Consider the following 22,055-nt stretch of genomic DNA (forward strand, 5'->3'; position numbering starts at 1 on the left):
CTAAACGAGTTCTCTACTCAAACTTATTTTATCAGAAACTTGGAAGAGGCGTAAATTTAACTCTGCGTTGTTTTCACCTACAGCGAGATCATGTCACACGTGTGCCATTGAGCAAGATAGTTCAGACAAGGCTAATTTGAGGATGACTCAGCAACCCCCCCTGCAGGGTGGGAGGAGTACCAACACAGCAGGCCTGTTCCACCCTCAGCTAATTGGCATCTGCTCTCACAGCAGACAACAGGAACTGTTATATTGATGGGGAGGGATAACCTAACCAGTCAGGAACATGAAAAATTGTAGAGATTTAATTGCCGAACCAAAAAACATCATGCCAGAGTCTTTACAAGTTGGCATAGTGTAGTGTTAACTAGGAAAACACAGAAAAGTGAACTGAAAATGCTGGGGTGCAGTGTATCTGAAGTATATTACTTTGAATTTCATGTAGACATATTGCTTTTTGTCATTTTCTGCTATAGGACAAGTTAGAGGACAAGTATTTTTCATGCCAAAAAAAAAAAATCTCACTCATCTCAATTGCTGCTTTTTGATGGCACAGACAATTCTGGACTGAACCATGTTGAGCCTTCAATCGAAGCCTTGCCCCAGCTTGCGTTCCACACATAAGGGAGAATACTACATATAAACCGCCTAAAGGAGGAAAGAAAAAGTTTTCAGTGGTTTCCTGAACAGTTTTTTTGGATTCTTGCCAGTACAGCGGGAGGCGGCAGTTGAGTCTGACACTAGGATTGATGGAGCCTAAATGAATTGGCCAGACTTCACAGGCCCTTACACACCCCCTGACACAGTGCCCGCCATTTTTCCCCCTCACTGAATACTTTGAATGACACAGATCCTTGGGAATTCTTGAAATTACAATCTGTTATATGATGCCCAGAAATGTGTCTTTTGAACATGACAGTTATTCATTTTTGGCAAAAAAAAAAAAAAACAAAAACCAAAAAAAAAAAAAACCTTTTAGGGTAGTGGATGAACAACGCTAGCGCTTAACTTGGTTAAAGCTAGGCTAATCACATCAGACTCCGCCTAATAGAGCCTCTACTTAATTGAAGAACTTTCTCTGGAAGCACTGCAATGCCCATAAAAGACATCATATAAAAAGAAAATGTCTCATTAGAGCAGTTTGGCTGCTCCCTGAGGCCACAGACACAGTAAAACCCTGAGATGGAATCTCCCATGATATATATGCAAAGGGATGTATCCATGAAAGATTATAGCTGCTATAGTGGTCTTTGTGTTGTTCAGTCTCTCTGTCCTTAACAAAGGAATGCCTGTCACTCTGAGATGAGTAACAGTGAACTGGATTTTCTTTAGGTTGCCTTGGCCCACAGATCAAGGCGATTGGTCTTTATCTTTGAACTCGACATTTCAAAGAGATACTTAAATATCAAGGCCTCCGTCCTCCCGTCCCTCGATATTAGACGCTGTTAACAGATCAGCAGCGTATCAAAGTGGTGTTCAGAGCAAACACACGTTATCTGTAACGATTGCTCGAAAAAATGATTGACCCCAGTTTCGGCACACGCCAAAAAAGGAAAGAGCTGTCTGGAATAATTGTGCAAACAGGCAACCGCAATTATGTCTGCAAATTATGTTTAGGTTTACTGCAAGAATTAGAGCTTGAGTGCGGTCTGTCTCTGCTTTCTTTTTGCTCCTGCCTCTTTCAGAGTGAATATCAAAAGCAGGCAGAAAGGAACAAACAACAAAAAAGGAAGAAAGCTTATGCCAAGGAGACAAAAGAAGTTTTTCTTCTGGCAGCTCAGAGCTCCTGAGGCCTTTAAGATTGCCTTTGGAGTGATGGAGAAGTGTACCTAAGGATTTTAGTCACTGAAATAGAAGAGCTGTGAACTGGGGGGGGGGGGGGGGGGACAAGACACATTTCAAAACTCAAATTGTTTTCAAATTTGCCTTCATCACATCGCTGACTTGATCTGTCAAATCGGTTGATGTATGCAGTTCATCAAAACATTTTTACACGTTCGCAAGCCATGCCTTGGATGTTCTCATGACGATACCATCCAGACTGGCATTTAGTTCCCTGCGAGAAGCAGTAAGGTTTGGAAAACAGCCAGAGAACAAGAGTTGTTTAGTCACTAGCCCCAGAGCACCTGCTGTAGATGTCTCAGCAGGGTCCACGAGACAGTTCCGGATTCCGTGACACCATTGCCCTGTGAGAAGCCCTGTGAATGAGGACTAGGGAAGAGGGGGTTTGACTCCTGAAAGGATATGTGGGGTTGGTTTTTAACAGCCACAGGTGTCTGAGAGAAAGTAAGGAGAACAAGAGGCTTGTCAAGTCCTTCTGTGTGGTCCCATCTTCTGCCTGCACTCTTGCTTTCTCACCAATTCTATGAAACAGACAAATCACTCAGCAAATGGTAGGCGACAGGTGTCAGTGAGAGAGCTCCCTCTGTCCAGCTGCTTCTCGTTTTTTTTATTACGTAGAAATCTCAGAAAATGTACCCATTGTTTGCAGCTGTGTGCCATGTCAGGGTGAACCCACCTCCATACACTGACAAGTCCATAAACTCTATCTAAACACTCCTCCTTTTCTAAGTTGCAATTAGTTGCCCTCAGGAATGGAGTGGGAGCCAAAACAGTAGCTTCTGTCAAGGTCTTCTCTCTTAATTCGATCTACTAAACAAACCTAGCACTGTTGATATTATTTGACCATCTGAGGATTAGCTCAGATGACACAGATGGAAACTTCGTCTTTAGGAGCCGTGTAAACAGTATCGGTCGTGTTTTGCCGTCTTGGGAACAGATAAAGACGTAGTGTCGTTTTTTTTTGTGGCGGACTCGAACGGAGCAGAATGGAATGCAGTGTTTTCTTGGAGACTCCGCTTCTGTCCCCCCTCTTGACTTAACGTTGTGTTGTAATGAGAAACACGGGCAGTTTGTTGTGCAAACAGATGGTGCTCCAGACCAGGTTTTTAATCTGAGTGTGTTGCTTCAACCTCGTGTAAACAGAGCTTCAGGGGTTGTCTACTGTCAGCGTAGGCGTCTAATAAAATGTACTCTGCTCTGTTGAGGAAAAGCTCCAGCATAGGATCCTCTCATTTCGCTGCTTGTTTTCACCTCTGGGCACATGGTAGTTAATTGTAGCAGTCAATAAAAACGCGGGGAGAGCAACATGAGTTTTCAGATCGACCCTAAGGGCACTGAGGCAAAAGAGAACAGACAGTAACAAGATTCTGAATATTTCTGAACAGTTATTGCAGTGTGTCATCTACTGTGATATATATAAAACACTCACAACTGTCTGCACCATAACTTTTCTCTGCATCCGTCTTATAACCAGATTTTTCCTGTTCGCAAGTGTTGCTCTGTCTCCAAAAAAACGAAATTCAAGAAGCAAAACTTTTACTCAGGGGACTCTAGACCTCTAAAATCCCTGAATCAAGCACGGACCCATCAAAATATCACAAATGTTGTAAGATTGCGATGGGGGGGGGTTGGGTGCCTCATTAGGAGTGTGGCAGAGGTTTGTTGGGGATGTGGCTGGGTTTGAGAGAGGGGGGTTAGGGGGTGGGGGATGGGGGTTAGGATGGAGGGGGGGGTGCTGGAGTGGATAGCAGTAAGCTCATTAGCGATCAAGTGCACCTGTGATCACTCTACTATTCTCTTTGAGGACATTAGGTCCTCTCTGTGGGAGGTGTGTTGATGCCTAGCCCAAACGCTCGATGCAGGTTCAGCGCGGGTCCGTCTCCACCCACACCACCACCCCCCCCTCCCCGTCGCAGCGCTGGGTCGTCTGATGGATGTGATGAAAGGGATGATGGGATAGAAATTTGGCTTTGTTGTGAGCTTGTTAAAGTCTATCAAAGGGCCAAAAGGAGGAGAGGAAGACGGGGTGTTACTGCACACGCGTTCCAACATGGGACCCTTAGCCACGGACTCATGCCAAGATCTGATGGAAAGCCCAATGACTGGATACTTAACGACTGGATTCATCTGCTTATTTTAAACTTTAATTTTTTTCTCATAATGGGTCCCTCTGGTTTAAAACTGTAATTCAAGATAGCAGATTTTAAGATGATGAATTTCATGCTAAAATCGCAATAGAATGTTCAGCACAGCCGGATTTTTTTTTTTTCCTCTGACATTGAGCACTTAGGCCTATATTGCTCTGTACAAACTTGAAGGGGAATGAAATTATTCTTGAGGCTGATGTTTCTGTGGTTGTAGTGCTACTTACAGCTACCCCCCCCCCCCCCCCACGAACCAATCCATCACTGCGTAAACCATGGACCCGCAGACAAGAGAGTTCTTTGTTATGGAGGCTGTCACGAGAGCGGAGGTGAGACGGGGGGGACGCTATTTCTAGTGTTCCAGTGACAGCAGAGCCAAACGGCCTCGCATAGGTTTCACCTCAAGTGAAGTCCTGCTTGGCTTGACCTTCTCTGTTTAATGTCACCCAGCTTATCCCTTTGCTTTGTGATTTTTAAGACAAGATAACTTTGGAATTGCTTGTACTTACAGGTAAATGTCACAGCTGCCGCTGTCTTTATGACCTCGTACCGTATCCCTCGGCTCAAAGATAAGTAGGAATTTTCGGATAAACCACCAGTGAGAGTGTTAAGACTAGCCCATCGCGTTTACTCTTTCTCTAAGTGTCGCATTAGGTGTTCCCTCTCAAGTTTTCTTTATATTTGAAAGTTAAATGCAGGTGTAAATGGGTTTTTTTTTTTTTTAATGATCCCAACCTACGACTGCACTAGGGAGATGAAGACATTGTTTAGACTCTCCTAGTGCCTTGTGAAAACATTTCAAACAGAGACAAGTTTGAACGTAGAGGCGGATCGTAGCATATTCATCATTTCTTGCACAAGACACAATGTTCATTTTCATATACCATCACTCATAACATTTTTTCAAAACTTGAAAAAAGTTTTGGATTTGAAAAAAAAAACAAAAACAATGAGACTTCAACACACTGCATGCAAAATCTGCATGTCCATACATAGCCCAATCTGCCATCTCTTTTTTTCCACGTTTTTTGAGCAAACTATCTGAAATTGTGAGCCTAAAAGCTCTTAGAGTGATTGTAGCCTGATTGTTGACTTGTGGTATCCTACATCTTGGTCCCTGTAGAGCAATTTCACCCCTACAGATAATTGCTAAGCTATAATAGAAGAGTATTAAATCAATTATCCAGGGTTCTGACTAATTTTATTTGTTATGTTAATTTTGGTTTGATTACCCTCTTGGGTCAGATGTCAGGCTTTGATTGGCGTATGCAATGCTGCATGTTTTCCCATTGGACAAAGTGTCTCTTATAGCATTTTGTTACAGCGAGTACAGAAATTAACACAAAAATTTCATAGTACATCCAGTGTAGCCAGTGCAGAGATAAAATTCTATGTTCTAATCTGTAGTGGTTCTGAATATTTAAGTGAATGCATCTTCAATGAAACTCTCAGTGGAGTCTACTGTTGAAGCACTGGCATGTGTTTACCATGTCTTGTTTACTGTCAGATACAAATGTAAATAAAACACTCATTTGTTTGTTCACAGGGGAGCAGTCAGTGGGTAGGGGATGAAATATTCATGGTTGGGTGGTAGATATGACTAGCCCACTGGGAATAATTACACCTTTTTACAGAAACAGCAGGCGTTGCAAGCAGTGTCTGAAGCGTGGTAGGAAAAAACAGCAAATTAGTGAAGCACGATGTCTGTCATTGCTTAAAATGTGTTTACAGACTGCTGATGTGTGAATGTCAAATTGCAAATTTAGCCCACAGTGATACAGCATGACTCATAGTGTCAGAAAATACACAAACTGATTTCAATTCATTTTGTTCCACGCTTAAGCAGTACGTGTGTATGTGTGTGTGTGTGTGTGTGTGTGTGTGTGTGTGTGTGTGGCTTTGTGTTTACTTGTGTCATGAGCTGGCGGTTTTGCCTGTTTAAAGTTAGAGTGTTAGCATGTGAACTGTGAAGTCATTTCGCTTCTCTCAGGAGATCTAGCTAAGGCAAAGGTTCAAGTTGTCATGGCTACTTTGAAGCATTTGCATGTTGAGGTTTATCCTCTGATAGAAGCAAACTTTGCCGGTGTGTGTGAGAAGGACTGTCACCAACAGGAAGCGTCCTCTCAGGGGATTTGTGCCAGTTCGTAGTTTTCAAAGATGTTCGAGATCAAAAGGTCGCAGGCGTTTACTCCTCAATGCGTCTGTGAGGACGTTTGTTTGTCCCTTTAGCGAACGTATGCTGCCTGGAAGATGTGTGTCCACTGTGGGTTTTGAGTGTGTGTGTGTGTTATTGTGAGTTCATGTCACTCCCTTTGATCTCAGGTGCGTGTGTGTGTCCGTGTGTGTGTGTGTGTACGTGTGTGTGTGCGTGTGGGTATCCAGGTGGTAAAGACAAATCAGGGTGTTTGGCAGAGGGTCGGGGAGTACATAACGGCTCTATGTCACTGAGAGTTTAACGGTAACGTTTCCCTGCGAAAAACCCTTACAAAACCCAAACGTAAATCAGACCCACCGGGCCACAAAGACCACAAGGCAAAGCCTACAGAGCAGTGAGGTTGATATATGTTTGAAGAAAGTCTTGTCAAGGGAGCCAAAACCTGAATCTGTTTAGGTAAAGAAAGGATTGGTGATCAGTGGAGCTTTTCGGGCTCCTTTAAAAACAGGTTATCCATAAGAACACAGCGCATTGCTTAGCACTGGGAAAAGAGACTCTTCAGGAGGTCTGAGGTACCTCTTGATTCATGTGATCTTTATGGGAGGTCTAATGTGGCAAGTCTGTGCGAGATGGGGGTGGTTCAGTCGGGGGGCGGGGGGGTTGGCACATTTAACATACTCTGTGCTTCTTCGCCAGTCCTGCCCAACTGGAGCCAAGAAAACCAAACAGGTCCAGGGAGTCTCAACTGCCCTGCTGACTCTAGTAAAGAAGGAAGAACTTTTGTGCTCGAATTTATCAGTTAGATCATGGAGTTGTCAGAGTTTCCATGTGGAGAGCAGTTGTTTCAGAGGCAATGGTGATCATACCTCTGTGTGTGTGTGTGTATGTGCAATTTGGAAGTTGAGGATCTCCCCATGGTGGATGTAAAGCAGCTGGACTTCTAATTGTAGTCAGCTGGGATTGAAGCAGAAGCTGATTTGTTTTGATAAGGCAGCAGACAGACCAGCGTTGTGTTCGTTAGCATCACAGGAACACGCTTTTGTCAGAGACACAATGGCGTGCTGTGTATGCGTCCGCTACGTGGCATCACAACCCTTCTCATTGTTAACCGCTCCATTGTTTACTGTAGAGAGGCTTTGTAACCCCCCCCCAGTGAACTTTATCTCAGTGACTTTACGGACGCTGCTCCTGAGAACAGAAGAACCAGTACAAACTCCTCCCACACCCCTGGCCCTCAGTCTATCAAAACATTGTGGCGTGAGGCATTCGTGCTCCTTACCATGCTCTGTCAGCACGATCAAATATCTGCCTTTTTTTTTTTTTTTTTTTTCAACGTGCAGACTGAGCCTTGGTGGACTTGCTGGACTCTTTTATTAAGTGTAACGACATGGCGTGCGGGAGGCTTAGGTATGCTGTCAGATAAGACAACCCGTGCGAGCTTCAAAATCCCCGCAGGACAGGATATTCTGTAGTAAAGCTAAGCGGATTAGGCGAAAACCTTAAAAAAAAAAGAAAAAAAAAAAAAGATTTCTTCAGCCTTCATGCTGGGACAAAACATAAATGTTTGTTCGAGTAGATAAGAAGTGATCAACAAAATCATGAACTACTTATAACTATTCATCCGAAACCCATCGTTCAGTAAAAATGTCTTGTGATTGCCATGTCTGGTACCCCCCCCCCCCCCCCCCCCCCTCCCAAAAAAAAAACTATACAGATAAAACTGTGTTATAATCTCTGATGCACATATGTCAGGTGCTTGATGGGGTTTGATTTGAGTTTTTAGAAGAGATGGTGGAAGAGAAAGACGGCTCTCCAGGTGGAGGGACAATAGAGTGGGTCTGAAGGCCATGGCTGATTGAACACAGCTCTTGGGCCTCCACGCTGTTCGCAGAATAGGGTAAGAACAGAGAAGGGACTGAGCAAATAGATCCAGCATCCAGGCCACAATGACTTGGGTGGTTGCCTAGTGCTGTGTGTGAAGGGAGAGAGCCAACCAGAGATAGGCAGGAGCCCTGACAATGGGGTGTGAACACTGAATAGGAGCAGCGGGACGTAACAGTGAGTTTAATAAGGCTGTGTGTTGTATGTGACTGTGTGTGACTGATTAGGTGTGCACGCATGTGTGTGTGTGTGTGTGTGTCTTTGTGTGTCTGTGTGTGTGTGTGTGTGTGTGTTTGTTTGTGTCTGTGTGTCACTCTCATTCTCAAACACACACACACATACACACACACACAAATACACACACCATCATCTCTCCTGTTGTGAGCACAGACTGCCTACTATCAACACCCCCTCTCCCGCCCCTTTCTCGACAGTGGCTTGTTGCTGACCTGTATAATTCAGGGGGAGAGGAACTGAAATGATGAGGTCGTTGTGTACCAGCTTCACCTCTGAACCTCTGCCAGCGTCTTCTCCCTCTCCCTCTCTCTTTTCCTTCAACTCGAGTCCCTCGCCAACAACGTGGAAATCCCATAATAACCCCCGTCTCTCCGGCACCCCACCAGCCAAGTCCCCCGCTTCCCAGATGTTTCCAATTAAAAAGGAGGCCTTTCAGTGTGGGCCTTTTCTCTTCGTGCTGAGGCGATAGCAGAGTGAGAGAGGAAAAGAGAGAGGCACAGGAGAGAGAGAAAGAGAGAGAGAGAGAGAGAGAGAGAATAAGGCTGTGGAGAGAGATGGAGGGGATGGTGGTGAAAAACAGACTCTTTTTTTTTTAAGTTAGAGGGAGAGGCTGGGGGCTAGGGAGGTGAGTGGGGGAGGAGAGGGGGTACATTTCGAAAGTCTCCATGCTGGAGTGTTTTGGTTACAGCTCGTCGATGAGCAAAAGACTGACCCGCGATTGTTATCTTCTACATGTGAATCAGACAAGACATGGCACATTAGGATTCCGGCTAGGTAACTCAGCCTGCGCACACATAAACAAAAATCAACATTTGCCACCTCTCTGTGTTTGTCCCTTGAGGTGTGTGGTCCCTACTAAAGAGGTTTGTACCCTCCGTTGGTGTTTAAACGGAGTCAGCCATGAACTATGCAGATAAGGTCTTGGCATGGCATTAGCAACTGACAACCTGGAATGTGCTGCTAACTCTTCTTTTGGCGCCCTCAAACTGCTAATGTGCCAAAATGTCAGGCTGTATCAAACCCTGAGGGGTGGAAAAAAACTCCTCTTTTCATCAGTTAAATAACTATGATGAATAACATTTTACACAAGCCACACCTGGATTTGAGGCACGTTTATTGTTTCATTCCTAACCTGTTTGTGGTTGAAATGGAAAGCAGGCATGACCACTGCTAATTATGGATAATTTACGCTAGCGATATGGAGGGTGTGAAACCGAATTGCGAAAAAGTTTCAGTTAATACAGTTGAATGCTGTTCTCATTCGAAGGAGACCCATACCAGTTCAAATCTTCTGGAGTAAACTTCTCTGACACTATTTTTATTCTCAGCATTGCAAGACTGTAATGTTGCCTGTAAATATGGCTAATAGCGAAAGAAACATCAGGCCAAATAACAATTAGAGGTTTAAGAGTGTGCCTTGAGAATACTTTTCTAGTCCCTAAGAATATAATTTACTTTATGATTCGCAATGCCATTAAACAGGCCAAGGTTTGTCCTTCAGTTTCCATGACAACACCACTGGGACTGTTAACATGTCAATGTGCTAAGAACACTGGGGAATTGTGTAGCTCGTAAAACAGCTCTCTGCTGGTTTGTTTGTGACGTGTGACTCATTTGGAGTGTTTAAAAGTACTTGTCAGAGCTAAAATGGATTTGCTTGAATTTGATTCATTCTTCATGGGATAGCCTTGCTGGAAACCTTGAGCTGTGCACTGCTCTGAGATCAGTGCTCCACTTACAAAGGTCACTGTGACCAACCACAACTGACCTTCAACTACAGAAACCACAGAGCTACAGAAATATTCCACACCCAGAGGGTTTTAGTTCAAGTTTGATACTCTTGAAATTCAAAGGGTCAAAGAAAACATGGTTGTCTTTTTTTTTTTTTTTTGTCATTTTTACATTTTTAAGAGGACTGCGGATAGTTTGTGTTTTTATTGTTAATAGTGTGGTTTCTCAGTTCAGGGCTGTCTGAATACATATTGGTTATCTGTTGAATCACCGTCATCTCCAGCTGCTTTTTTGTGGAAAATCAAGACATGGTTATGTTTTTTTTATTATTATTATTATTTTAACATAATGATAAATCTAAGTATGTCTTTGTGTTGTCAGTGGGTGCTGCAGTGGACTTGACTATAGAGGATGTTGTGGAGGTGTACAAGGGAGACAAGGCAGAAATTCATTGCCAGTACGCTTTCACAGAGGAACCCACAATGCTGATGGTTCAGTGGTTTGTGGTAAGTACCCAACTGATAGAACCTCATAGTCAACCGCGCTTTTTGTTACGCTCTCTCTACATGCCTGCTTAGACGGTTCCATGACAAATGAAGGACACATAGCATGTTGCAGTAACCGCAAACCCTTTTCTGTCTTTTTCCTCATCTCGCTTGTTCTCTCTGCCGGTGTTTTCCCCAGCGTAAACGTGACGGTAACAGAGAGAGAATCTCCTACAGCGATCGTGAGCAGCAGAAGGTGGACGATGACACAGATTACACCGGCCGCATCACTGTCACCGGGGACGACGTCAGAGAGACTCTGATAATCCACAACGTCCAGGTGTCTGACGACAGAGAGTTCTTCTGTCAGGTGAACGGGTTTGTGGCCGGGAACGGCGAGGGCAAGACCCACTTAAAGGTTTTCGGTAAGAGTTTCTCATTGGTCAAGTATAGGACTCGTTTGCTTTGCTTCTTTTGATGCTTCAGTGCTTGTGACGCATAGAGAGATATAGAGAAGTGTGTGTGTGTGGTTTTTTTTTTCAGCCCCTCCTCAAAAACCTGTGATCGAGGCTGTGGACTCTGGAATCTCTGTAACCAAAGACTACCCGTCTAAGGTAGGCGTCTGTCTTCAGCTCCTGTTTGTTGGGTGATAATTATCCTCTGTGCATCCATCTGCCTGTCCATTTGTTTGTCTGTCTGTCCATCTGTCCACACATCCTTGTGTGTGTGTTCTTAGTGTTCTGATATGCGATATATGTTTTTTTTGATTAGATTGCATCTTGTGAAGTAAGAGATTGCTTCCCAAGACCAAACATCACATGGTACCGGAACCGTGTAGCACTGATCCCCAAAAGTGGCCGTAAGTTAAAAACAACAAACAGCGACAACAACAACAGCAAAACACTACTTCCACGTTATGTTTTATCAACTAGACAAAGTTGATTTTCAGGACATGAATGAAAAATGACATTTATATATGAGAAATGTGCATATTTACAGCGTATTGTTTGGTTATTTGTGTGTGTGAATGTGTGTGCTGTATGGTGTTTTAGAGGTCAACGTGGTCACATTGTTGTCGACGGATTCTAGCGGACTTCACACTGTTGAGAGTGAGCTGCAATACAAGGTTTCTAAAGAAGACAGAGAGGCGCACTTCTACTGTGAGGTCAGCTATTTAGTCCCCGGAGCAGTGAGGACCGCTGAATCTAGGCCTGTCAACATCATAGTGCACTGTAAGTCTTCCCTCTGCTAGTGTCAGAGCGGATATCCGATTTTTTTGCCTGTTGGATATCAGATTTTTTTTAGATCATTATTTTTCCTCTTCCAGTCATCCTGTTCTTCTTCTGTTATTTTTCCCCTTTTTGTCGTGTTTTTCCTCAAGATAATCTCGTGACGTTCCGTAACTGGTGAACTGACTGGAGTTTTATGTATTGCGGATAGAGCTTTTCAGTTTGTTCCAAAAACTAAGATAAGAATATCCTGGACAATGTGGGATTATTATACAAACCTAGCCCCTGTATTGCATGTTGTATGTTTCATGTTCGTTTTTTTTTTTTTTAAAGTGAGATGTGCTATTTTTAAATTTTACATTTAAATACTCTTACAGCATGCTTTTTCTTTTTCTTTTTTTTTTTTTGCGCTACAAATTAGATCCGTCGTCATCGTGACACGACGCACCAAATTCTTTGCTTTGTAAAACGCAGAGTAAATAACTGAGCCGTAAAACGACTCTCCATGGTAACCCGTGTCTTTAGAAGAGTGCGATTTATGGCCTCTCTGTATTGTCGCGCAGACCCCACGACGAATGTCGAGATGTGGAAGGAATCGCCCGAGGGCCTGGTCAAAGAGGGGGACACAGTGGAGCTCCGTTGCCTGGGCGATGGGAACCCCCCACCAGACTTCATTTTCACCAGAGAACAAGTAAGAATGGCCCCATTTTTTTTGTGTTTTATGTCCCTCCTCCTTTTTTTTTTTTTTTTTTCAGTGTGGCAGGGCTGTAAAGCAGTGAGAAAACGCTGACATGAGAGACATCTGGCCTGTTAGAATGTGTTTGATATGCAGGCCAGTGCCAAACCTCAGGGCGGCCCTGTCACCGCATACGCTGCTCCAACCATTAACAGCCTCTCAAGAATGCATCCTCTCTTGCCTCCGTTCTACACAATGGATCTTTTAGAACTCCTTCACCTCCTTCATCTCAAACTCAGTTTCCAAGAACAAAGTTCTGACCTCACATGTTCGCATTGCAGGTCTTAGTTTATACACGTATAGCTTTGAGGCTAGTTCCCCGTGTCGACGAACGTTTGTTTGGAATTAAAAAAAAAAGAAAAAGAAATGTGTCTAGTGCAGTGGTTCGTTTTAGTGTGCGTCTTTGATGTTCTGCCATAGTTTTTCCAGTTCCGACAAAACGCTTTGAGCGTTTTATTTTTAGTCCCTCGCTGACGAAGTCAGTTTGGAGGTTCAGTGACTGATCGGCGAGCCGAACGAGGTTGCGTCAGCGCCCAGCTGAAATGCACATGTTCAAAATAACTGATTTTGTAGTTCCACTGCAGACTTAAAGGTTTGCATTTCCGCTCCTGTTTTCTCCCACAGCAGCCGGATGAAGAACTGGACGCTTATGCAAATTCGCTGGTTCTGATGGACGTGACGCGTGGCCACAGTGGCACATACCAGTGCCGTTCGCTCGACATGGGCACGGAGGAGGAGGTGATTGGGAGCACACAATTGACAGTCCACTGTGAGTAACTTTGAGATCAAAGCTTGACGGCGACGAATTAACCATTTTAAAACCCACACCTGCTTACCACCAAAAAAAAAAAAAAAGGCGCCATCACTCCAAACCGCTCCAGACAGGTGGTGGATTATTTTTGTTACGCGTCTCTATGGTTACATATAGCTAAACTTTGATACATTGGGTGCTGTGATCCGTGAGTTGATTTTGGAACATTAGCCGGACTGACTCGCCAGGGCTAATCAGTGGATTCGCGTGAGGAAGCACAGGAGTCAGTGCCAGCAAAGAACACGACCAGACTTGACTAGATGAGGTGGTTTTAAGACGTGTTCAGAAACGAGCTAAGAGAGTTCGTCCACTAGCTTTTCGTCAAATGGGTGTCTCGCGATGACTGAGACATGGAATACGGTGTAGCTGTGTTTGGACGCCATCCATGTATGCTGAGCTGCCGTTGCTTGATGTCTTTCCAGACTTGGATCCAGCTGTGGTTGTGCCCAAAGACTCTGAGGTAATGCAAAAAGGAGAGAGATTAATAGCTACCTGCAATGCCTTGTCTTCTCTAGATACCTCCACGGTTTGGTATAAGGTATGCCAATCAATCTCCACCAACAGAGTCATACATCATTAATATTTCGTTTTACCATTGTTAATACCTCTCGCGTACTGATAGATTATCATATCTGGGAGGGAGAGTTTTTTCAGCAATCTTCTACTATTCTCTCCCCATTCCGAAGTTTGTTGTTCTTGGCATTTGATGACTGCATGCGCTGATTTGTTTGTTTATCCCCGTCTGTGTGTGTTTTTCTCTCCGTGCGCGTTCAGGACGATGTTGAGGTTGGCACAGGACACATGCTGCTCTTGAACAATGCTACCTTCGACACAGCGGGAGAGTATTATTGTGTGGTAACTGTACCCACACTACGCGGCCTGCAGACCAGTGGCTCCGTCCATATCATCGTCCAGGGTGAGCCCATGTTTTTAAATACTCACGTACGAGACACAGCTGAACTAATGTATTTACATTAGAAATAGATAAACAAACCTGATGATAGTGTTCCGTATCTGGCCAGTTCGCATGGATGAGACAACAGTAGTGTAATATCAGTTAGTGTTGGGAAGTAAACTGAGTTAGATTGATCCTGGTTTAAAAAGACATTTCCATTTATGTGTGTGTGTGTGTGTGTTTATTTATTTATTTGTTTGGTTGTTTTTCCTTTACGGAATAGCTTATGTTCACTAACATTCACATGACTGGTTCCATGGATGTTTGGAACCCTCCCTGCAGGTGCTCCTGAGATGAAGGATGCAGACAGGGAGATAGTTATGTCAGAGAAGGTGGGGAGATGGGTGAACCTGAGCTGTGAAGCACGAGGTCACCCACAGCCCACCATAACCTGGAACGTCATCGGCAGTCAGGTAAAGAAACCCCGAAAACCGGCTCTGCTCATTTATATTTGCTTTGTAACATTTCCGTCCCCTATTTTGGTACTTGTCTCCCCTTAGCAACATCTGTGTGTGTGTGTGTGTGTGTGTGTGTGTGTGTGTGTGTCTGCAGGGCTGGCGCGAGGTCTCGAACAAAGTGACCGAGGACAGCATTCAGAGCGTCGTGACAGTTAAAGTGACCTCTGACACCAACGTGTCCTGCAACGCTACAAACAAGGAGGGAACAGAGATGAAAAGCTATTACATCAGACCAAGTGAGAGCTCCCACCCTCTCCTCTGTTCTCCAGTCACACACAGCACGCTAGGATTTGCCTCCTGTCATACCCATGACAAGTTTTACCTTGTCATAATTAAGGTTGTTTTTTTTTTTTCATCATAACTGTTATATTGTAAGCTTGTAATAGCTTGCAGTGGTCTCTTGGGTAAATGTTCTTAATACGCACAAAGCAGACTGAGCTCAGCTAACGCTTAACTAAGATATTGTTTCTTAACTGTTGTATTTACTAGTAGTAATGCTATTTTTCGTTGGTCAGTCATAACCACTTTATACGACTACATAGAGTGAATTCTGTATTTATAAACTGCCTTTCATTCATATATATATATTTTTTTATGAATGTTACAGTTCCTTTGGTCTCCGTTCTTCCAAACACGGCTGGTAAGATGTTTTACTGTATTGTCTGTGTTTCTCTCAGACTACTTCACTTTTTTCCCTCTGTCTCCAACTTCATCTCAATCTCTCCCAAGAATTCTTAAAAACAGACAATGACTTGATCAGCTGACCCGCATGAATTATTCATGAGTTTCTTATAGCAGAGGCTAAGCAGAGGAGCACTTTGATTGGTTCCTTTTCAAAGGCCTCTGGGCATGTTTAAAATTCTGTGTGAAGAAAAGTCAAACAGCATAAAAAAAAAGAAAAAAAAAAGATCTAGACATCGCATAGGAAATCAGTTGGAGATCCAACAGCAAATGTTCCCCCCCCCCCAAAATGGATGTATAATTAGTGAGGGCATGGTGCTTTAAGAAACTTTTTTTTTTTTTTTATCTTTTTTTTTTTTAGCACAAGAATAGCGAGCATTAAGTTATTATGGGGAGAGGTTGCGGCTTTGTCATGCTGCTTTATGGAGTGGACCGTCTCGTAAAATTCATTCCCAGACGATTGTTCGTCGTCTCCTCATGATTTTATATATAGAAGTTCATAATCGTACAAAATGGCACGCTCTTTACTTTGACTCATGGAAGGATTACTCAGAAGTGTTTGAGACATTGAATTAGGGTGAAACTATCCTACTCTCTCTCTCTCTCTCTCTCTCTCTCTCTCTCTTTGTCTGGGGTTTAATGAGTAGAAACCCATGAGGTAGCACCCTGGCCCAGAACGGCTTGTCTTTCTTCACTCAGAAGTCTCTCTGTACACTTTTTCATTTTAAAGTCACCTCTCCTGCATTCAGTTTTTTTTCCCCCTGGATCACATTCCTTTAACATTTGTCTTTCATGACTCTTTGTAAAGTCAATAACGCAAGCAATTCTCATTTTTTTTTCTCCGACTGATACAGAAGGTCAACCTTCGGGTCTCAGAATGTCGCCATAAAATATCCTCTATATTAGATTCTGTATTAGGATAAATTGTTACTTGTTGACGTGGCGACAGATCGGTACGGGCGCGTTAGCGTTGACGTTCTGTCTCTCTCTCTCCTTCCGTTTCCCTGTAGCTGAGGGAAGTGGCGTGATCATCGTTGTTATCATTGTCTGCATCCTTCTCTTGGCCATCATGGGCAGCGTCATCTACTTTCTCTACAAGAAAGGCAAGCTGCCCTGCGGACGCTCGGGAAAACAAGAAATGTGAGTCTAATTCCCCTCTCTTCTCCTTCTCATTCGGTGCCGTTGGCTCTGAAACTCATTTCTCCATAAATGCAAAGCCTGAAAATTCCCACATCTTATGATACACTATAGACTGTCTGCATGTTAATGCCTACAGCACTAATGTCTATAGCACGAAAGAGCCGGTCAGGAAGGATGACATCGTAGTGGAAATGAAGGCAGACAAGACTGAGGAATCTGTTCTACTGAAGGGCGTAAATGGCGACAAGAAACCGCCAAACGACCAGGTAACTAGTTATAACCCCGTAACACAGAGCTCTTCTCAAGTGGAAAAAAACCCCCGTAAAATCTAAAATCTTTCAGGCACAGAAGTAATAACTAAATTAATATGGGACGATTTGCGTATTCTCGCTGAGAAAAGTTAATTGTGTTTAACGGGGGATTGCCCGTGGAGGAACAAACTGTTAACATTTTATTGTTTTTTGTTTTTTTTTTTTTCCTGTTGCTCTCTCTCTGCTTACTATTCGCTTTTTCCTGGAGTAAAGTACATCGATCTACGGAAATGATGTGGAAGGTGGACGAGGCCTGAGGTTGCCAACGGCGATGCCCTTCGTGTCTCTGTCGTTTTCAATGCCCAAGACCTAGATGACCTAAGATCCAGAGGACACGCACTGCTGCATTTACTACTCGCAAGGAGTGTTTTGTTTTTGTTTTTTTGTTTTTGTTTTTGTTTTTGTGAGCAGCGGTATTCCCAGTTGAACCTACTTAAATAATGAGAGATGTATGACAAAAGAAATTAGGGACTTGTGTGTCGTTTTTTTCTGTTGTTTTTTTTTTTTCCCTAACACAGATTTTTACTGTCATTCTCTCTCGTCTTAAGAGAGCCAGCACGTTCCGATATGCTGTATGTTCTTAAAGTTGAAAAAGAAAAATGTATATATTATATATATATGTTTTGTTCTTGAAATGTTCAAATTTTGAAACAGTTTGTTGAGAAACAGTTTCAGAACAGTCTGTGTGGACCGGTTGATAAGTCTTTTTTTTTTTTTTTTTTTTAAATACCCAGTAAGCGTTTTTTTTTTTTTTATTATTCTTAACTTGTGCCACTCAGAGGTCACGCTTTACGAAATGTCATCACCCTCAGTCCAAGCGTTAAGACAAATAATGAAACAGGGTATAACTTGGAGCTTGCTATTGGCAGACATAATCTCTATTTGATAGACTTGGACCAATGTGTATTTTTTTTTTCTTTCTTTCAGAGGACAGGCTGCTTTAGCCCAATTTACATCAGCAGTGTAATTCTGAGACAGTAGAGCGTAGCCAGGTCCAGTAATCTTCTTTTGTTGCATACGTAATTCCCACACACCGGTGTCAGTGTCAATACTGTTATTTCTCTCTCTGCCATGTGAGAGTTCCTCATATCATGTGGATAATAACTCACACAGACCCAAATCACTGATGACCAGAACTGAGACCTGCCATTCGGTCCATTTCTACATTCACGTATAACGTACTCGCTCCCTCATTGTTTGCAACTGTTTTCCTCCACACGTGTGTGATTTTAAACACACGCTCACAATGTTTTTCCTCATGGTGTTCTCTGTTCGTTAACGATAGCCCGACGTGAGCTGTTGCAAATAGGCTCGACCGTCAAAACGACCGTCAAAACGGTCGAGCGCGGTGAAAAAAACGGGGAGGCGGTCCTGTCGGGCATCTGGACGCGATCCTAAAAAACCGACCTTGCGCGGATCTGTTTGTCTGTCGTAAAAAACTACTGTTTGTAAATAATCGTAGCCGTTGAGTCTGTAGATGTTGTGTTTGACTGCGGGAGGGGTTTCGGCTCCTGGAGTTTTCTGCCTCGTCTTTGATCAGCTACAGTGCCTGTGGACATTTGTTTTCATTACATGAATATATTTGTTACATATTGAATTTTTTCCCCCCTCTTTCTGTTTTGTGTGTCTGTGTTTGGTGAAGGGTGAACGGGTGATGCAGCGGTCCTATTTTTCTTATAGAACACCATGGATAAGTTGTTTATTCTTTGCAAAAAGCATTTCATTGATCACAAGACTCTGGTGTCCGTAACTTTGTCTTAAGTTTTCCTTATCACTGAGTAATACCCTTTTTTTGGAGGAGACTTTTATTTTGTATTGAAAACTGAGAGAGAGAGAGAGAGAAATGGTTGAATTGAAAACGTTGAAGTAGCCTGTGACACATTTAGAATGTGGATACACAATCACGTTTGTATAATAAGCAAGTTTTTTTTTTTTATGTCCTGCTATGCTTTGACTGCTGTGTTTATATCCAAGAGAGGAAAAAGTGTAGTCTCATACATCACTCGACACACATGCTGTAGTTTTCTCTGTAACTTTTTGAATTAAAATGATCATATATATGGATCTTGATATTTTCAGCCACATAAGCTAGTAACATTCAGACCCCACCTGAGGACAAAATTGTGACCCACCAAACTGTTCCTGACCCCAGCTACTGTTCTTAGATGGTTCAGTGTCAGTTACAGTTCATCACTTCACTTACTGTTGCCTTATTTTCAGTTGAGGTTGAATGTCATCTGAATCAAAGACAAAGATATTGATCAACATTTTTTCTTTTTTGGACAAATTCATTTTCCTGCAGGATACCCTTTCTGTATTTTGACCCCAAGTTTGATCAAATGAAACGTCAAGGAGAGCCTTGGTATTAAAGAAATATTAATATGGTACCATTTTAGTCTTAGGTTTGATGTCAACCACAAGGACAAGTGAAAATAATCCAAAAACTGCATGACGTGAGGGCCTGGGTAGGTTTTCAGAGGGTCGCTTAGATTTGTTTGTTTCTGCATATCCACTCAAGCCAGGTGTCTTTGATTAGGACAGATCGGATCACCCATCATTGTACAGAAACGGTTCAACACGCGCAGTTCTTTTCATGTTTTTGTAATGTTCAAATTTTGAATTTGTGTGTAAATTAAATACTTGTGATTTGATGCTTGCATTTTTTTTTTGATAATTCTCTTTTTTGTTTGTTCGTTTTTCAAGAAAACAATGCCAAATAATAAAAAAAAAGTACGTTACAATCCAAGTATCTAGACGTTTTTCTCTAATAAACTTCCCTGATTGAGTATGTTTTGGAAGCCAGACAGTAAAGATTGCCCTTTAGGTCTTGGCTGATCTTCAGAACCTCATTCTCTCTCACCCCCCCCCCCCCCCCCCCCCCCCCCCCGCTGATGGATCTAAGTCAAAACTGTGGAGAAATATTGTTATTATGTCTGACAGCATGAACAAAGACTGCATAACGACAGCTGAGAGTCATCACAGAAGAAAGGGGAGGGCTTGTCTTAAAGCCTGTCTTAAAGCCTTTCTTCATTCTGCTCTGTGCAGCACTCCACATTGTATGAGACAGAGAAAGACAGACTCTCTTCTCAACTCATGGTCTGTAGAGAAGCACATTAGAATGTAATTGCGTTCAATTATAGTATTACTGAATATTTGATTAAACACCAAATGCTGTTCCTGTGATGTAAAGAAACCCAAGGAGAGTACACAGATGCTAATGTGTCACTGTATTTGAGTAGACGACTTGTTCGACAGACAATTTAGAGACAAGGGGTCCCTCTAGTGGTTGACAGTGGTGTGAGTGATGTGAAATCCAGTAGAGCACATAAACGTCAGCGCGATGGACTGGACAAAAGGCATGATTTATAACTATGCCCCACTTTACTATAATATACTGAAGTCATAGATGGCCATATGTCAAAATCTCCTGAGCCGTATATACCACACAAAAGCCTTTCGATTTGGATTATGCATTGTGTGATTAGAGAAGACTGCCAATTATCACCTTAGCACATGAAATGTTAGAGGCGCCTTTCTATATGAAAAGCAACACACTCTTCATTTTAATTATAGTGAATGTAAATAACTGAGGATTAAACAGGTAGAAGAGAGAAAAAGAGTCCGAATACGAAACGATTATCTACCCAATACTTTTTAAAATCATAGACGCGTGTTATAGTTATAAAAATCAGCGTGTGATCAGCATTGTTCGCTTTGTTGAAACGGCAATGCCGCCATCTAAAGGTAATTAATTGTACGGGAGTGCTGAAGTAATGTAATTCTTCACAATGTTCGAGACGCATGAGTGATGACTTACTACTAAAATTAATATCTGCATTATTATTTTGGGGTCCCACTTTGAAATTATTTCATGCAAATCCACGTAATAAGTATTTTGCTCAAGTGCTTAGATAGTTTTTTTCTGCTATGAACGTACCATAGCAGCAGGTGGCGCATCTGTCTCCTTGGCAATCGTCGCGCGTCAGGGAATATTCTTGTCGTCCAATGGCGTTCTTGAGGGTTAGCGTGCTTCATTAGTTCTAAATATGTTTCGGGCTGTAATAGCCTATAACACGGGGTGGTCGCCGGAGAGATATAGTCCTTTCTTTGCAGATGACCGGTTTTCACTGTACTGCGTAGTTATTGCAAACCGAAGAACTTTGCTATATGTGATTAAGGTAACTGTCTTTGCAACAAGTGCATTGTTGTTCGTCGTTTCTTTGACACGAGCAGTTGACATAGTAGCAACTTCAAGGCAGTATGCAAACCTTTTAAATGGTAACATATGTTCTGAATTAACCCCATCCTACAATTAGGCACGTATGTCTCATTTTATGTTCTAAAACACAAATTACATTTCATTATGTGCTGGTTTAGTCTAGCAGTTGATAGTTGTCGACAGTGGTAGTATTAACCTACCCCATTGAATCCCTGTATTTTTACTGTGTCATTTAAATTGTTCGCTTTCGAGTTCATAGTTTATGTATTACCGTAACTGTCTGAGTTTATTCTGTACTGATATTCTGTATGGGGGTTCACGATTTCCGTCAAATAGAAATGTTATCTCTCCTTCATAAAACAGAAATGAATCTGAAACAAGTTTTTTTTCTTTTTTGGATTCGTGGGTTTGTTAGCATAATTTAAGCATGTAACTGAAAAACTGCTTTCTGTGGAAAATTTGAGCAGCAGACAGTTCTAGGATTAGGAAGAGAGGCAACTGAGGTGAACTGCTGACTGAAGTCCTGAAGGGGGGATTTAATAATAACTGGCCAACAGAAGGATGTATGTTTTCAATTCAGGTACAAATCCCTGCTGTTCTACCACAGCCCTAAAATTCTCCATGGTTAAATCCCCTTGAAAATACATTAGACTAAAATTTTAATATAGGGGCTTGTTTACTGGACAATACAATAGAGTGAAGTCCTTTAAATGTATCTTTTCACACCTAAACCAACAAACGAAGGACCAGATATCACATTTTATCAGCACCAAACTGAAAAAACTCTGTTCTTTGGTCTATGTATATCTACTATCTATGATGGACCCTGTCAGGAGTCCTAAAGGGGTCTGTTGTATAATATAATTTATTGACTGGAGGCAGAAGTACATAACAGTGCAGTAGTGTAGTAAAAGCAGTGTGTAAAGAGAATAGTGTTGAGTGACTTGGGTGTGCATTTCAGTTGCCCTCTTAAACCCAGTCCCCTTTAGCGGTACTAACCTTGCACTGTCTCAGATTATGGCTAAGCTGGGTGTGAGTTA

At 42.5% G+C, this 22,055-nt stretch overlaps 1 protein-coding gene across 1 annotated transcript; it reads left to right on the top strand.

Moving 5' to 3' along the window:
• The first annotated feature begins 4,261 nt into the window (after positions 1–4,261).
• mcama (melanoma cell adhesion molecule a) lies at positions 4,262–17,030 on the top strand. Its single transcript, XM_030792974.1, has 16 exons — positions 4,262–4,315; positions 10,353–10,496; positions 10,675–10,900; positions 11,019–11,089; positions 11,247–11,334; positions 11,528–11,707; positions 12,268–12,395; positions 13,065–13,209; positions 13,674–13,789; positions 14,026–14,167; positions 14,489–14,619; positions 14,759–14,900; positions 15,272–15,304; positions 16,356–16,485; positions 16,622–16,751; positions 17,010–17,030. The coding sequence occupies exons 1-16, from the start codon at positions 4,262–4,264 to the stop codon at positions 17,028–17,030; spliced, it is 1,881 nt and encodes a 626-aa protein (XP_030648834.1).
• Positions 17,031–22,055: the final 5,025 nt, after the last annotated feature.

Source organism: Chanos chanos, chromosome 15 (assembly GCF_902362185.1).
Source record: "Chanos chanos chromosome 15, fChaCha1.1, whole genome shotgun sequence".
Lineage (NCBI taxonomy): Eukaryota > Metazoa > Chordata > Actinopteri > Gonorynchiformes > Chanidae > Chanos > Chanos chanos.

Excerpts from the sequence above, each read along its gene's own strand:
- mcama (XM_030792974.1), top strand. The coding sequence starts at position 4,262 with ATGGACCCGCAGACAAGAGAGTTCTTTGTTATGGAGGCTGTCACGAGA. Across the intron at positions 13,790-14,025 it reads CCTCCACGGTTTGGTATAAG|GACGATGTTGAGGTTGGCAC; the intron begins GTATGCCAATCA and ends GTGCGCGTTCAG. Across the intron at positions 16,752-17,009 it reads AGAAACCGCCAAACGACCAG|TACATCGATCTACGGAAATG; the intron begins GTAACTAGTTAT and ends CCTGGAGTAAAG.